Below are 17,966 nucleotides of genomic sequence, written 5' to 3' on the forward strand. Positions count from 1 at the left end.
TAGCAAGTAGATGATGGTGATGTTGAGTTACCTCAGTGAACAGGTGTTTCATCTGGGCCTGTTTGGTCCTGAAGCGTTTAATCTTCTGGTGGATTCTGGGATCTTTCTCTAGTTCTTCCAGAGTGGCCCATTTGCAGTGTAGGTAGGAACTATAACAGAGACAAGAGAGACACATACAGACAAAGTAAATAAAAACAAAGACCAATCCTACTGTGACTTTTATTTCTGCTACATGTTGCCTGCATTGCAAGTGAGCAGGTAGACGTCAAGGTCAGATCAGCCCATTTTATTATTTTAATTGCTTAACAGTAAATATGAATATGGAGTAAACCACTCCTTCAAGGTTACATGTGCTGTAGATGTTTTTTTTTTTACTCATAAAGGGAAACATTCATATGATATCAGCCATAGAGATTTTTGGCCTTCATGGCAATATTGCTTTCAAGAAAGAGAGGAAAATCCATCAATCGTTAAGTTCTATTTTCTACCAAACTACACCAAAAAACCACATCGCACAGAAGGCTGCATTCATCTAACCACAAAATAAATGTATGATGTGAGGCTTTCACACAAACTGTCCCTTTAAAGTTAGCTTTGTTTTCACAGACTCTACCTGTTCAAAAAATACAATCATGTGCAAAACAAAAAAACAAAATGTACTTTACATACTTTATCCTAACAATGATATTTTTTTCTCTGCGTCATATATATTCCACTGAATCTTTCAGAATATTGGATGGGGGAAGGACAGCAGAAAAACTGCTGTTACTATGGCTACAGTTTGACATGCATGATTTAATCCATAAACCCCAATCTATAAATGGACAAATATAAATGTCACTGCAGCGTTCAGTGTGTAGTACTCATGCAGCGTGAACTTGCCTCATTGTCTGTGCACCTATTTATGTATTTGATAATGTTATTATGTACTATAATTATTTTTGTGCTACAGATATTACAGCACTATAGTTTGTGAATTAATTATTTTAAATGAAGCTATAAAAAAGTTCATTCAGCCTGCATGTTTTATTCATCACCCCTGAGAATGAATTACAAACACAATACAGTCACTACTCTATATATATATATATATATAGATATAGATATTTTCAAAGTGCTGGAATGAAAAGCTGAACCTCAGGAAAAGGACGAAAAGCTTCAGCTCAACAGATGCTTGCTGCTGCGCAGCACTTCACCGACAACAAACGACCGCTGAAAAACATCCCACAGTATGTCTGCAAAGTCAAATTTGCAGGGAGAAGTCAATGACAGAACAACTACTAACAGAAATACTCCAATAAACGCAGTCCTTAAACGTGAAGATGCTCAAGAAGTGGGGAGTAGTGTAAGCATCTGTTTCCACGTGGTTCAGTTTAGCTCTGTGTTCCCTTGTTCCCTGGAGAGATGTGTCCCCTCAAAGGTAACAAACATGCATAAACATTGATCCATACTGCAATGTTTTGTTCAGGCCAACATAAATCAAAGATGCTAGAGCTAATGATGCTGTTACATTAGGCATTAGACTGAGTGATGGTTTTGCTACAGGGTCTGAGTGTATTGCAGATCCACTAGGATCCAAACTGTAGAGTGATCACATTATTTAAGCAGGAAGTCAAGATGATTTTCCACATTGCTCATTAGCTTCAAATCTTCAGGTTATGCCAATAATGCAAATATTAGGTGTTTTCCAAAGTACATTATTCTGAGATGAAGTTTAGTCAATGAAATCTAGGATGTTTACATTAAATGAATCACACTGCTTTAAGGGAGATAAATGGAGAAATTTGTACATGTGAATTATTTTCCAGTTGGAGACATAACTGATGTTTTCTTCATTTTTTAGTTACTATTACAGCAGGATGCAGGATGTTTCCCAGAGGTGTGATCTTAGACCTGTACAGTGGAGACCACATAACCTAAGACGCATACTACAGCCAGATGTGAACTGAATCGACCCTGCTTCACCTGGTCCGAGTGAGTGGGTAGTTACAACAAAAGGACCTGACATCAAAACGGCAGTGCACCACTGGCTCTGTTACACACCAACAAGCACAAAACAGTCAAAGGAAAGTCTTCACTGCCAGCACAAAGCTGCACCTGATAGAATGTGTCTGTGCAAAAATTCTCCCTTTTAACAATGTCATCTGAGTGATGAAATCCTTTCTTAGTGCATGTAAATTTGTGAAATAGCAAAGATGAACAGATGCTCACAAATTTCTGTATTTGACGTAGAATTCCTCTGTCTCCTCTGCTTGGTCCTCTGAGGGAGAAGTCTGCAGAAAAAAGAAACAAGTGTAGTAAATAAGAAATGAATGACAAAATGCAACTATAACCATTTAGAAATATTTTATTTATTGAAATTGAATGTGTACCTCTTTCTTCACGGTTCTTACAGACAGAATTTTCTCAATGATGTTGGCCTCGTCCTCAGGTGGTTCCTGAGAGAGAGAGAGAGAAAAAAAACAGAGGAGTGAAGGTCAGTTCAAATAGTCCTTGTTCATACTGCATACCACCAACCTAATAAAAACATTTCCAGGGATATGTCTCAGAGTCTAAAATATATAATATTACACACAAGCATGTCAATAATTATTACATCACACTGAGGTCATCATACTCTTTGCTTTTTCACCCTGCAATCCAATTCAGCTGCACAACCTGCAGCAACAGAAACTGAACCTTTACAAAGGTGCAATTTATTTCAATGTTCCTGCCTTGAATTGTTCTGGACTGTTTAGTACTATATAGAAAAAAGAAAAACCCCAGTGAGAGTCTGTGTCTGTGCTTACCTCGGCCTGCCATGCCAGAGCAGTGGCATTGAGCGCTGAGATGTGACCGGCTCCAAGAACTGCGATAGTCTCTCCATCATCGTCTACAACCTTAAAGTCCAAGTCTTCGTTATACTTTCTCCTTTTGACTTGTCGTCCCGACCGCCGTTTCTGAAGAAGAATAAAAAAGGAGGAAGGAAAATTCAAGAGAGAGAAAAGTAGAGAGTGGAAGAAAAATAAGAAAGTAATACAATGACAAAGGGGTTGGTTAAGCATACTAAACTATGACGTCTATCTATTCTAACAATTATCTTGAAAGTGTGGAAGTTTTTCTGTTTTTGTTTTGGGACAGAGGTAGTAGTGTTTGTCCATGCCAATAATCAATTTCTTTCTTGGACACTTCTGAGTTGTACTTCACCATATTCCTAGTAAAACTACTGTTATTCTGTGAGATTTACCTGCTGCTTAAAGGCATGCACTTGAATGTAATGCATGCTCTTTTAAAGGAAAAAGATTCCACATTATAACGTTAAAATGACACATTTATAAACCAGTGCTACAGAGTCTGTGTCCAGGCACTCACCGCGTTATCCAGGTGGTCTTGGCTGTCCTCTCCGCCCATGTTGAGGGCTGACGTTGAGGTAGTGTCATCACTCTCCACCGCCTCCTGGACAGCCGCCTCCTGGTTTCTCCTCTTCCCCTTCTTCTTCTTCTCCACCGGCGCTGCGCCAGGATCTCTGTGAGGGAAGGAATTCTGATGAGTGATTAGCAGCTCCAGAAGCCTGCAGCAGCATTTTCTCACTAAGTCAGCGGCTGGAAGCTGTAGTGCTCCCTGAGGATTTGTGGAGGGGCGGTTGAGAAGGTTACATCAGGTGCAAGATATTTTATCCTCACACTTTATTCTTACATGCTGAAGTATTGTTATTTCCTAATCACCAAGATGAAGGAGGAAACCTGGCCAATCACTTAGCCTAACCAACGAGAAAGGCCAAAAAAAATTGAAGTGAGCTTCGGATTGCAAGCAATTTCAGTCCAGAGAAAATCAGTGAGAAGTGAAAAGGCAGGGTGTTTCCTGGCTTACAATTCATCTGTGAAAGTGGTGACTGAATGAGCAATTTGCATACTTGTAGCATAATCATCTCCCTTTCAGTGTAAGTCTCACAAAAGATTTTTTTTTTTTTTTTTTTATACAGACAGTGAAATGTGGTTAGTCATCCATAGCTTTGTTCACAGACTGGATGCGATCACTCGGAAGTGGGCGTGACAAAAGCAAGAATGAAGACCCTGGAGGACAACAGCCAGTCTGAACTAGTGAGGAATGCTTCCACACAGCTCACGTCAGATCAGGAGCAGAACACGACTGAGTAAAGACAGACACCGGCATTATAAACATGGATATTTGGAGATAGATATTTAATCCAACACATGACGTATATTTTAAATCAGACACTTATACTTATGTGTGGGGTTATATATATATATATATATATATATATATATATATATATATATATATATATATATATATATATATATATATATATATATATATATATATATATATATATATATATATATATATATATATATAGCAGGCGGCACAGCACAGTGTCTTATATGTTCCAGCAATTTATGAGACTTCACACAAAAACTCTAAATGAAAACTTTTTTTTTTTAATCATGTAATTACGGTAAATGAAATTTTGAAAAAGCTTTTGTGTACAAAAAGAGCAACAAAGCACTCTCGCTACTGTATTTCCTGTATCCTCCTTGCAGTTCCAAACGGCCACTTGAAGTTGGTTCTAAAAGGGAGCCTAACCCCTCAAACCTCCATGTTAAAAAGACCATCTTTACAACAGAAATAAACGTGTTTACAGCCCGGTTAGCCTCTATGGATCATTTTTCCAAGCAGTTACAACTGTAAAAAGTTTTAATTATATCATAAATAATATATCATTAAGTATTAAAATAAGTTTAAAGGTGTGATTGCTTTGTTTAAATATATAGAAAATAAGATTAAAAAAAAGAAGAACTGTGTTGTCATATGAAAGTCATATTCAATACTATACACTGAGTTTTAGGAGGGTAACTGTCACTAATTAATATGGTTTTCATTCCATGACTGTTTCTACGATGTATCTGGCACGTGGACTGCAGAGGGTGAATGGTGATTTAGGACGGTACTGGCAGCCATGCTACAAAGATTCATCTCCAGTTACAGTTAATGGTAATCTCTCTCTCGAGCTAAAACTCTGGCAAAGTGAGCGGCAAGAAAAGACAAAGCGGCCGATTAGGATGGAATTAAAATCTGTGCCACGTGAGAGCTTTCTGATCTTCTTGTGAATGGAGTTATCTGAACAAAACATGACCCGATACCAGAGCACAACCTGAAAATGACCCTGAGTCAGTGAAGTTCGCAGGGCTCCTCCTTTCTGCACATCAACGGGTCTTTTCACTCCTTTACAGTGTTATCTCCTCCCCTTTCGGATGTATCTGCTTTGCTTTCATATCTTTACTTCTGTTGCTTCCTGACATTCTCAGTGAACGCATCATCCCCTTTTTCACCTTTAATGCTGTGTTATTGTTTAGGGTGCCTTTTCTCTTTGAATACTTTTGTCTTAATCTCAACCAGTTTGATAGCTTCGACTTACATCAGTTATTCATATTTTTCTCTATTTAGTCGCACTTTGTATTCACTGTTAAAACTCTTGGAGTAATACATGAGCGCTTATGGTTGAAGGTTTAAACGTGGATGTGGCACTCGCTTTGGGAGGAACTGCTGAACCAGTGTGTCATGCTTACTCACTGAACCTCTTAAATATTTAAACTTTCCTAGGGGATACATATTTTGGGTGAGATTTGTGTGCGTATGCAAAGGCTTAAAACAAAAAAAAGTGGTTGTTTTGCTGGAACAACAGTGAGTGATAAGAAGTAGAAGCATTCCAGTAGAGAGGTCACTCTGCATCTGGGCAGCGTAATCTGCATAAATATTTGTAACCAAAGTGCCCAGCAAGGAAGTGCAACATTTGTAAGGGATGACATATTTATTCCTGCCTTTCTTGCTTTATTCAGTCAATGTCCACTTCTCACACAGTCTCTCCGTTCTTCTACATATACTTTCTCTTTCGTTTTTTTGTTTGTTTGTGTGTCTTACCTGCGTTTGCGACCCCTCTGTTTTGGCGCTGAGGGGTCTGGCGTCTTGCTGTTGGCCTGGTTGTGGTTCCTGCCATGGCTGTGGGTGCCCTGACCTCTACTGTGGACTCCATGGGTAGCAGGAGGTGCTGCAAGAGGAGGATGGGTCGGGGGCACAGTGACACTTAAAATTACATTTATAGTAAAAACTGGTATCTTGCATGTACATTAAATCATCCTACTCCTATTTCAAATCATGTCACAGACAAGCATCTTTGAACATGCTACATATAAGCATGCTCTATGTCCTGATTCGTGCAAGCAATCCGTTTTCCTGTTTTCTGAAAGAATGCTAATATTCCCGCCTACACACACACGTGCAACCACACAAGCACCCTTACACAGTCTTAATTACATCCAACAATCACATCATAATAAGATTTACTTATCCTGACATGTCTGAACATGACGTACGGGCATTTAAGAATAGAACATTATCTGTGTCTTCCAATTAGTTTAGTAAAGGAACACAAACACTTGCTACAGCACAACACTGAAAGTGAAACTGATGTGAACATCTTCCTCTGTAAGACTGATAAGTGCTGTCAATTGTGGCATGTTTTTAATACTGGACCCTACGCTCTCATCTTTTTGGGTTTCCATAGTTACTTTAAGTAATAAAATGAGATGGATGAGTGTCTCACAGACAACAGAAGCATTGCAAAAGTTTGGCAGGAGTTATTTAAAGAAGACAACTGTGTAAACATGAGTGAGAGTTGCTGAAAAATGTTTAGGGAGTAAGAAGGCATTACTTGTTAAACTAAAAGGTATAAAAATGGTTTTGTGTGTACGCTTTTTTGCTATTGCACCAGCAGATTTTTGTGATTTCACAGACAACCGTTGAGGGACAGGACCACCCTGGAGTTCTTGCTAGCTGGATCTTGCAAACCATTGTGTTTGTAGTAGACATTTTGACAGCCAGGAGAAGAATTCTGACACCAAATCACTTATTTCTGGAGAAAAAAACTGCTCCAGGAGAAGACAGAGAGAAAGTGAAGGGAGAATAGTGTCTTTGGCTAAAGTTATTTTGTTGACCTAGCATCAATATAAACAAAAGAAAAAGAACAAACAAACAAAACAAAAGCACTTCTATTAGACTGGACAAATGCTCTATGTGATTATGTATCGCAGATATTTCTCTGGTACAGTGCCCTTAATGAAAACTGGACCAATTCCAAACATTCATCTTTAGATTAATCATTTATAAGTAGACCCAAAAAGATGGCAAAATAGGGGCCAAGATTAAAAATATACCAACACTGATCTCCAAACACACAGACAGCTCACACACACTGCACACCTTGATTCATGGGAACAGGAGGCAGGACTTTGACCTTCGGTTTCCGTCCTCTTTTGCCGGGAACCTTAACAGGCGCCTGGCCTGCTCCAGAGGCCACAGCAGTGCCTGAAGTTTTCTTCAGCTCTGCCCCACTGTCCTTCCTGCCCTCCTTTCCCTTGGCCCTGCGATCCTTCCGCTCTTTCCCTTCCTTGGGTTCCTTGACCTTCCTCAGTGTCACCACTGTCGCTGCCACCTTCTCCTCCTTTCGCTTCTTTGGTTTGCTGCTTTCCTTTTCCTCCACCTCCGCTCCGCCTTTCCCCCATTCTCTCTTGTCTTTTTTCTTTCGTTTCTTCTTCACCCTGCCCCCGCCTCCTCCATCATCTTCTTCGTTCAGTGACGATGGAGGTCGCGTGGCTGCTCCGGAGTGTTTGGCAGCGTGGACCCCGGCTGCCGTGCGGTGATTGGACGTCGCCGTGCTGCCCACAGGGGTGACGAGGCAGAGCTGGTCCTTGGGGCCCACAACCAGGTGTCCCCGTGGGATTGTGGGAGCTGTGGTTTGTGCGTTGCTGTTTTGGTCCGAGGCGGAGGAGGAGGAGGAGGCTGCTGCAGCGGAGGCCGGAGGTGGCGTGTGCTTCAGGAGGCCAGTGAACATCTGAAAGACAAATTTACAGCCACTAATTAATTGTGGCTCTTATTCATGACTACTTCCTGCACAGACATTTCACAGTAAAAGCCTTCCAAAGAGCAGAGGGATTATGTAATGACTCTGTTGTGCTAACAGAATTGAAGTTGTGTAAATTAATATTATACTGAAATTACTGCATTAGAGTGAATTTCAGCCCTATTCAGTTTTTTTTTTTTTTTTTTTTTTTGCCTTGATTAGCAACCACCATTCATTTTGTCATGCTGTCCATTATTTGAATGCCTGCTTTTATTTAGGGATTCACAACATGAATACTTTTATTATCATTTCTATTCATTTTTTAATATTAAACCAAATGCAAACGTGTGATAAAAACAGCAAGAACTGGCGGTTTCTCGGGAAAAGAAGCTTCCTGTAAATTAGACAAGCCTCAATCACTTAAGGCTCACTAAACTCAAGCAGAATCCTCTGTGGTCTGCTGCATTTCATCAGCCACCCAAATGGCTCTAAAAGTCAGTCTCTATAGACCTCCATGTTAACCTTTTATATACACGCGGCCCGAGGACGGGACGGTTCATGTTTTCACTGCAATATCTCCGTCTGGGCGCAGCCATTTTGTGCTCTTTGTTGACAACCTACACCTCGTTGGAAAGCCACTTCCCTACTCTATTGATTGACAGCTCGTTTGACCATACAAAAGGATCGAGGGCCTGTCCCTAGCCAAAAGAATCCAATGAGCGACTATATCGAGCGAAGCACCTCCCCCCACTCTTACGCTTGTATTTTCAGCCCATTATATTTGACGCTGAATCTGATGCAATGGACGTATAGCCAATAAGATTTCCGTCACGGGGATGTCCCACATGAAGGGGTTGTGGAAGGAGGGTGGGCTACAGGCCTAAGCGTAAACATGAACAATGGATGCCGGCTGTCCATGCGTAAATGCGTAATAGTGAGAGTGAGCGTATATCTCCATTCCAGTGGTATTTCCAGTGACCAGAGAGATGGCGAAACGCATGGAAAAGAAGAATTACACTGTTGAAGAAGTTATTGAAGAGTGTACGAGACGGGAAAGCGACTTTTCTGACGAGGATGTGTCGGATGCGCAAAGTTATGTGTCGTCTGTTGACTCGGTGGAGGAGGACATGTTCATTGAAGGAGAAGATATTGTCCATGACAAGTAAGTGTAACTTTTATACATGTTGCAGTTTTATAAATAGAATGTAGACGTTTCAAAGAATTAGTGAATACAGTGTTGTGTCCTTTGTTTTGTTTACCTGTGTGGGGGAGGTGTGCGCTTTTACTATTCCTCCAAAAGTAGTTGTGGAGGACTGATTTGTGAGGTGAACAATGAATACAGCTACAGTTGTTCTGTGAATGAATATCTGATATATACATACAACCATACATACATCTATAGTTATTTTGTTTTATATATATATTTTGTGCATTTTTAGGCAAACACTGTGTTCTATTTCATTTACCTGTGTGGGTCCTTTGTTCTGTTTACCTGTGTGGGGGAGGTGTGTGCTTTTACTATTCCTCCAAAAGTAGTTGTGGAGGACTGATTTGTGAGGTGAACAATGAATACAGCTACAGTTGTTCTGTGAATGAATATCTGATATATACATACAACCATACATACATCTATAGTTATTTTGTTTTATATATATTTTTTGCATTTTAGGCAAACACTGTTCTATTTTGTTTACCTGTGTGGTGTGCACTTTTACTATTGATTTGTGAGGTGAACAATGAATGCAGATACAGTTGTTCTGTGAATGAAAACCTTATTTTTTGCATTTTAGGCAAACTGATTCAGATACAGAGTGGGAGCCAAGCACCAGAGCCAGAGCAGCCTCCTACTCCCAGTGTACAACATCACAAGCCAGTCTACATCTCTGGTGACAGTAAGACACCCATCAAGCTTTCTAGCTGTGCTTTGTAGCAGCCCGTGACTGTAACAGTGGCATACTGAGAACAACATGTGGCTGTGAAACCTGTGGAATTGTAAACATGTAAACAGTTTGCTGTAAGTAGTTTGGGTATTTGTTTAGATAAAGGTGTTGTTTTTGACCATATCTCTTGTTCTGAGTCTTTTCTTGTGATGCACAATTTCAGTTTCAGTAGAATAATGAGCATTCAATGTGTTTTTGCTTCACTAACATTATTTCAATCATACTAATAGTGAATCTGAATATGGAATGAGGTTCCTCTAAGTGGCACCTTTCATTAGAGCTCTCATTGATGTCTGTATGTTGAAGCATTCCAGAGTTATGCACTTTGGTGCCAAAGTGTCCATTTGGAGACTCCAAATGGCACTTTTTGGAGAGCGCCTGGGAATACCTACAGAAAAACCTGTCCCAAATGGTCATTTCTTGTCCAATTACTATCTACTTTTAACTGGGAATAGGTAAGACTTCAGCCTGTGTCACTATATTGTCATCTAATCAACATCACCATGCTCCAGTTGTCAAGCAGCCTTTTTTTACAAAAAAAATTTAGGCGAGCTACAAAATCTTTTTATTTCTCTGTGTTTAGACTTCTCTCACTGTTAACCATTTGCAATTGCAGTAAATCACACAGCTAAAATAAAAATTTCAGAGTGTTACCTTCACAATGAGACCAAGCTTTTGCACATACTCCTAAGGGCTCACAAACAGCTTGTAGTTTAATTTGGGTATGCCTTTGACAGGCGTTTCATCAACTATTGAGGGTGGTGTTAAAGGGTTAAACTGTCAAACTTTACAGCAGATATGTGTTTATGTTGTGTTATTTTTTTGCACTAGAAGTGTCAATACTATCTCTGGAGCAGTTCTATCACATTTTATTTGTCCCTTAAGCTACCAAACCACAGCAGCGGTGCATGTATTTGTTAGGTTCTTTATTTACTTAATGGAAGTGAGCACAAATGATAAGAAGAAATCCCCCTCATTCATCCCACTCCTTCTCGAACAGCACAGCAGTGTTGAAGAAAAGCAATACCTTGAATACTTTGATCACGAACTTCTTGTACTAAAAACACTGTGAGTGCAAAAAACACCTGCCTTTGTCACAACAGCTTTGTGTAAAAGGTGGGTTCAGTTTCCTGATTTAGTGGCCACCTGGCCAACTTTCTATATGTTCATAAACCTTCATTTTTCAATGGATGTTTGGCAAACCTTATTATATTTACTCCTTTCTTCTTTCACAACATTATCAGAATCCAAGAATTTTCTGAAAGAAGAGACGAAAGGATGAGGAGAGAAACTGAGAAAAAGTTAAAGTGATGAAACAAGAAGAAACACCTGGTCAAGAAAAAGCTAGAAATATTACCTGAAAATTATATTGGTGAAACAAAAAGAATAAAAGAAAATATTGTGTTATAGTGTCTTCATAGACAAAGCAGAAAATTACAAAAGTCAGAGACATGTCTTTTTGTGAGGTAATAATGGACAGATAGGAAATGGTGAAAATAAATAATTTTATATTATATTCGCGGCACGTGCTGTTTCATGTGCGAATCACGCTGTGACTAAAAACTTAATATGCAGAATATTCCTCCATCAGCCCCCAGGATGTTACAGCCATTTGACACACATTCCAAACAGCCAAACCACCAGGACACCCTCAGTATTAATACCATTATATTATCTGCTATATTTCACCAAACAAAGCAAAACATAAGTTCATAGAGAGGGATGCTGGCAGGCTGGAGGACAGGTTGAATGAGACTTACATCACGATTAAGTTTGTGCAGCTCCTGCCTGGATGAATGAACCTCTCCTCTATTCATAGACCAGTCAGCGGAAGGAGTAGCTCTACATCAGTGCATGGATTCAGTTAAAAAAAGGCTTAAAGCAGGCGTATACTGAAATCCTCCAGTGAGGAAAGAATAGGTAGTATTACTCCAGAGAAACAGGACTAATCACTTCCTGTATACTAGAGAATCTTTCTCTGAAAGAGCCTCATGCAGTAATGATCATGATGAAGGCCAACCGTGAACGATTACAGAAAATGTCAACATTACGACAACAATAGAAAGTTGTGTTGATTCACTAAATGCATCTTCCTTTGTGCAAAGCTACCATTCATCTGCTGGCTTATTTAACCCTAAAAGGTCCATGACAAACACACAACAGAGATTCATTTCAGGCATCCGATTGAATTACGTTGGTTAAATTCACTTATTGGGTTGTGTTCACTATGGTGTTTTTATACCGAAAAAACAGATAGTGAACCTAAATGAACAGAAATAAACAGAGAATCAAAACAAAACTGTAATGGCACCTTCAATGTTAGAATCAATGTAATGGACATAAGTTTAGGGTTAGTGAGTGACAAATGCATCTTCAGGTATTTCAATAACAAAGTTAGGAAGGTTGTTGTTGGCCTTTTTTAAGATCTGGGTTGATGTTATCTTACATGTTTTCAAGCACACATACTTTGCTCACTTCCAAAATTCCTAGCTAACAGGCTATTTGGTACACTGGTACGTTTTAGTATGAAACCAATAGTATGTGAGCTGCATGCTATTACAAAATAGTGGAGACAAACGTACAATGTAAAAAAGACACCTGACAGTCTGACCATACTCTGAGCAGACATCACCATTTCCAGCATCCACATTATAAAAAATGACAAATTCTGACAGAAGAATGTATGCAGGCTGATTTAACTTTACTCATCTCAAAGATATTTGCTAAGAAGCATAGCTTAAGTAGTATATTACCTGCTATACATTTCAATAAGTCTGTGCTATCTGCATAAATATTTGCAACTCTAAATATTCATCACTAGTAGGTAAGACCTGAAGGTCAGCATAGCATGTGGGCAAACAGTATCATATCCATTTTAATCGAAATATGCAGAGATGCTTCAATACTGGTTACTTTACATTAAAACAGCGCAAGACTGCAATTCCACAGAGGTTAAATACAGCTTGTAATGAAGTCTGCAGTGTGTAAATCAGGAATTGTTAAAGCACAGATGTAATATGATGCAGCATGAAGCCAATTTTCATTACTTTTTTTTCTGAATGTTCTGCTGCTTTTGGATATGCAAAGTTAAGTAATAACTGCAGTCAGATCCAATGCCCCCTGCAGAGTTTTAACTGGACCTGAAGGTTCAGGCACTTTAGTCAAAATTTCAGTAACAGAGAATACAAAAAGAGTATGAAATGATAGCATTTTGTAAACTTACACACTTTCAAAAGAGCCAAAACCGGATGGATCTGTTACATAATTTGTAACTACAGAGTAAAAATGACTTGCTTAAAGGGTTTTTTTCATGGCTCTGTGTGTACCTTAACAATAAAAGTCCCTGTGTGTAGCTCAAGTTCTGCAACATTATCAGACAGCAAGAATAAAACGTGTGAACATCCAAAAGCTGTAGCTAACAATATTAAATATTCATTTTAATTTTAGTCCTGCAGAGGTGATTAATCAGTAAGGAATGTATTAAAAATGAACAAAAAGAAAAGAATTAAGATCTTGACCATGAGAATCTTTCATTGGTGTGTACTGATGTCTGGCTCAATGCAGTCAGTGAAACTTGGAAGATGCATCAGAATTTTGATCCAGACTTGAATGTTTCCCAGCATGCAGAGAGATGAACAGTGCACAGTGTTGCCAGTAAGAAAAGTGATTCATCCTGGTTTTGATTCATTTTATCTGTGTCTGTGTCTTTTTCTGTGTAATTACAGTCTGTTTCCACTGCCATGAATACACAGTGGCTGTAATTAAGATTCTGATTGATTGTTGTTGTGTGTGTTCGCACAAGAACACAAAAATCGAGACTGTATCCTGATTTCTGGTTGTGTTCTGCGCATGTAAACATCCTGAAAATAAATCGAAACCACGTAAACTCAGGATGCCAATGTGCATTTCAATGCAGTCAATGTTAAGTGTTATGTACGGAAGTAGTAAGTAGTAATATGAACAACTCGCCTTCGAGATATTCATATGGATCCTGATCCTGGTACTGTGTTGGTGCTACGCAGAGCTCTGCAGACACACATACCTGTTGTAGCAATTTTTGCCATGAGAATGTGTTTACTGACACACAGTGGACACAGTTTTGTAAGTGGTTGTCTGTGGGGCTGTTTTCTGCATTTGTAAATTGTTCTGATACAAGCTAACTTTCAACAAAGCATTTAACAACACAAGTCATTACTGAAGGGCAACACACTGTTAGCACAATATTATAAACAGTATCTTGGTATTTCAAGATAAAAATAAATGACCTTCAGTGTTATGACTGCAGCATGAAGTTTAACATTTCATCATGAATCAGTTATAGCTGACTAGTATGCAAACTTGTTGTCACAGTAGGAACTGTGATTACATAACCAGATACTTAGGCAGCTGTGCACTCTTTAAAGTGGCTTCTGGACACTATTAACATATAATTTCTATAATGCTTCATAGAAATTATACGATTGATCGTTCTTCATTGTTTGTTTTACAGTTTTTCTATTCATCTGGTCTAGGATTAAATAAATAAAGCCAATTAAAAGACTTAATGACGGCTAATGATGGTTAACAGTGCAACATAAAAGGCCATTATAGCATTATTATAAGTCTCCCACATAAAGTTATAAAAGAAAACAACCTTATGTTTATTTATGATAACAGAATAACTAAATTCACTATCAGAGGGGGAAAAAAAAGCTTTTTTTTATCTTGAGATAATGGCCTGAAAAAACATAATTACAGGCTACACTATTACAGAATCAATTTCTGCAAACAGTGAGAACATTCAGCTAACACTTTCCTTGCCAGGTGTGAAAGTCAACGTGCAGATAATGAATCCTCCTTCATAATGAATTATGATGTGCTAACTGATTGATCCATGCAGGCAAAGGCTTTCTGCTTTACTGCACCAAAGGCAGGTCAGAGCAAAGGGTGAGCTATGGAACCAGTATGTCTTGCTCAAGAACACAACAGCTAGACAGATGTTTTCCCAGACAAAAACCTCACATTAAATCACAATGTTTAAAAAAAAAAAAAAAAAAAAACTCTGAAACACCCCAAGGCAAGCAAAAATAAAAGCTCCTCTCTTGGCCTTGTTGTCAACTCCATTACCAAGCAAACATGTGAACACACTGCAGTAACTTGACACCTCTGACTGCAGCAGAAACTCACCTGTGGCTATCTTTATTTACGACATTAATCTTAACGCATGGCAGAAACTATCCAGCGCCATCTTCTATCATGAGGAGGAAAGAAACATATTGATACAATCAAAGGATCAGGCAAACTATTGATCCTTTAAACCAATCAATTCTGAAGTGATCAATGCGCCTTTATCCCCTCATCTGAAGGTCATACTAAGAGCAGGAGAGTCAATACACTGAAACACTGCAGATCTAAATGTGTGTATCTGACAGCAGAGTCTGCCTGCTTTACATTGACTGAAACCATTGATGGACAAGTTGCTTCTAAATGAATATAGTGTGTGTGTGTGAACTAGTAAGAACGTAAAAGACAGAGAAACAAACCTTTATGCTAAACCACATCTCCAAACTGAGCCACTATGACCCTTTTTGACATCAGAAATATCAACCTCTTTGCATTACAGGGGTATACGTCCCACTGTGAGCATCCTGCTGTGTTTGCCTTGCTCTTTTACTCCTGTTTGCTTCAATTTGCCAGGCCTACACAGCAAAGGAAGCTAAATTTAGTAAGCCACAACCTTAAATTAGATCCATGAGACCTGAACAACGCATCCGAAAGCAGCTGTAGTTATGATTTACATATTACTGAATAGGAACTAACCCATTAGGCGTGCTGGAAAACAAAATGCGTAGCGTTGTTTAATCATGCATGATAACAGGCATGTCATGTCATGGTTAAATCTGAGCACTGATTATTGGCTGACAGACTTTGGAGAAATATGTGTGGGTTGATCCTTTTATAGAGGCTACACACACTATAAAAGGTGTGTTCGTTTTGCAACATGAAATAGCATGAGATGGGGAACCCAGTGTAGTGTGGTGTGGAGATGTTTGATGCTGGAAAAGGATACTGAAGACAAGTTTTGTTCTCTTTCTGTTAATTCAATATTCAGTATTTAGCATTTAATGAATATAAAGCACAGAAACAGTATGAAACTAAAGGGGAAATGCAAGAAAAAATATCCAATTAAAAGTATTTTATTAAGCACTGCGACTTACATAAAAAGGCAGCAATAATGCCAGTCAGTGGACAGAAGGAGATTAGCAGAAACAAGCCGGTGAGATTAGCGCATACATTTTCATAAAATACTAATATTATTAAACTTGAGCAAATAAGCCTTACACTACTGACGCAAACAATATCCAATCCTTATCGTATCTGCTTGCCTCTACAGCACGCACTGTAAAATAAATCTACCACAAAAATGTGACACAACGTTGCAACATTATCTAATAAATACTAGGGTGTGTGAAAAAAAACAACAACTTAAAGGGAAAGTTTTAATGTTAGTGTGTGTGTAAAAATAACAATGCTTCCTTTTCCTCTCTTTCTTTTTTGCTTTATTTTTTGTATTTATTTTTTTCCATCTTCCTACATAGTCAGCCAAGATAACGTATCCCTTTAAAAAGAACACATTCTTTAAATAACCTTTTCCACACATGGCAGAGCAACAGATTTAATTAGTTTAATTAATTAAGTGTTTCATATACTGTACATTCTGATGTATATGTGTAATGGTCCGCCGTCTGTTTTTTTTTTTTTTACACTGTTCCGTCCATCTGTATATAATGTGAAGACTGCGCATGATCCTTATGTTTTTCATACCAATGTCACCACCACCAGCTGTAGCACATTTTCTACACTTGGCAAAAGAAGTGATTGTGTTCTGAGGACGAGCCAGCGCAGGCTCGTTACTGTGATTATGTGGGATTTTGAAAAAGAAAGGTTGAATGCGGCTGATGAACATGTAGCTCGACTTTGCGAGTAAATAACAACAACAGAGACCTTCAAAATCTTTCAACTCTCCTAAGAGTACACCTACACGCATTTGATGCAGGTTGTCAGAGAAATGGCAGCATGGTTCCTATGACAGCAAAGCACAGGGATGGATAAAGCATCTAAAACTGGCTGTGGCCCCTTCTGATGCTCTTGACTGTATTTAGAAACTAGACAACAGGGAGCAAGCACATAGTGGAGGGACTACTATGTCAGGTCAGGCCAATGAGACACAACTGAGTGACATCTGCACATACTGGCGGCGTCCGCATGCAAATCCTTAAGGGTACATTTGTCTGAAAAAAAAGATGCATAAAAGCCTCACAGATGTGCAGTTACTGTGCACAATGTGTGTTTTTTTTGTTTTTTTTAATGGCAGTAAAAATAAATGCTGTGTGTCGTGAGTCCAATGCAGATGCACTAAATGAGTCCGCATCTCACACAGGTATGAGGGATCATCTCAATGAATCACACACACACACACACACACAGCAAGCTCGTCGGCCTCATCGCCAGTTGGTTTGAGGTGGGGGTATCAGGGCCGTTGCCATGGAAACTGGCTCTCTGTGCCAAAGCTGCTGGGTGTGTGAAGGCGGACGTAAACACGTGGTCACCATGGTAACCCTTTCGTTGCTGTCTGTATGGACTGATTCCTTGTCCGTATCAGATGACAGAGCCATCACTTCATTCTCTCCATCAGTCTGTCAGTTTGTGCACCCAAATACATTAATATTTGACCTTTATATTTTGTGCCCTATAACTCCACCCAAAAAACAAGTTTACTTACAATCTGTGGCACTCTGGAAGGGCAGAGAAAATCTTAACAAAAGCAGAGTCAAGTCAACTTTTCCACTAAGAGCAGACAACTGTAGTGTTAAACAAAGGTTCAGGAGCCAGAGGAACAAGAGTAGGCTCCTGTCAACTCCCAACATGACAGAAGCAGCAAAGTAATGAGCCTAAATCCCAGAGTGAAACACCCTAGAGGAAAAAAATGTGAAGAGACCCTCTGTTAAGGTCAACTGCTGTGAAAACCAACAGTTTTAAGCTTCAAGAAAGAGGAGTGGAGATCAAAGCAGGCATTTTACCTCTAAACTACTGTTTTCACATGCAACACAGCCTATGTACAACTAATAGTACACCTGTCATAGTGA

General features: G+C 39.1%; 1 protein-coding gene across 4 annotated transcripts in view; it reads right to left on the minus strand.

Annotated features, from left to right (window-relative positions):
- Positions 1-17,966, minus strand: part of chd6 (chromodomain helicase DNA binding protein 6) — a 73,568-nt gene that overhangs the window by 32,699 nt on the left and 22,903 nt on the right. For all 4 annotated transcript variants that reach the window (XM_028407300.1, XM_028407302.1, XM_028407301.1 and 1 more), the window contains exons 3-9: positions 7,261-7,891; positions 5,923-6,049; positions 3,352-3,505; positions 2,790-2,939; positions 2,373-2,438; positions 2,212-2,273; positions 32-149 (exon numbers count right to left, since the gene is read on the minus strand). In XM_028407300.1, coding sequence (XP_028263101.1) covers positions 32-149; positions 2,212-2,273; positions 2,373-2,438; positions 2,790-2,939; positions 3,352-3,505; positions 5,923-6,049; positions 7,261-7,891 — 1,308 coding nt within the window. The remainder of the gene's footprint in view (positions 1-31; positions 150-2,211; positions 2,274-2,372; positions 2,439-2,789; positions 2,940-3,351; positions 3,506-5,922; positions 6,050-7,260; positions 7,892-17,966) is intronic.

Source organism: Parambassis ranga, chromosome 5 (genome assembly GCF_900634625.1).
Source record: "Parambassis ranga chromosome 5, fParRan2.1, whole genome shotgun sequence".
Taxonomy (NCBI): domain Eukaryota; kingdom Metazoa; phylum Chordata; class Actinopteri; family Ambassidae; genus Parambassis; species Parambassis ranga.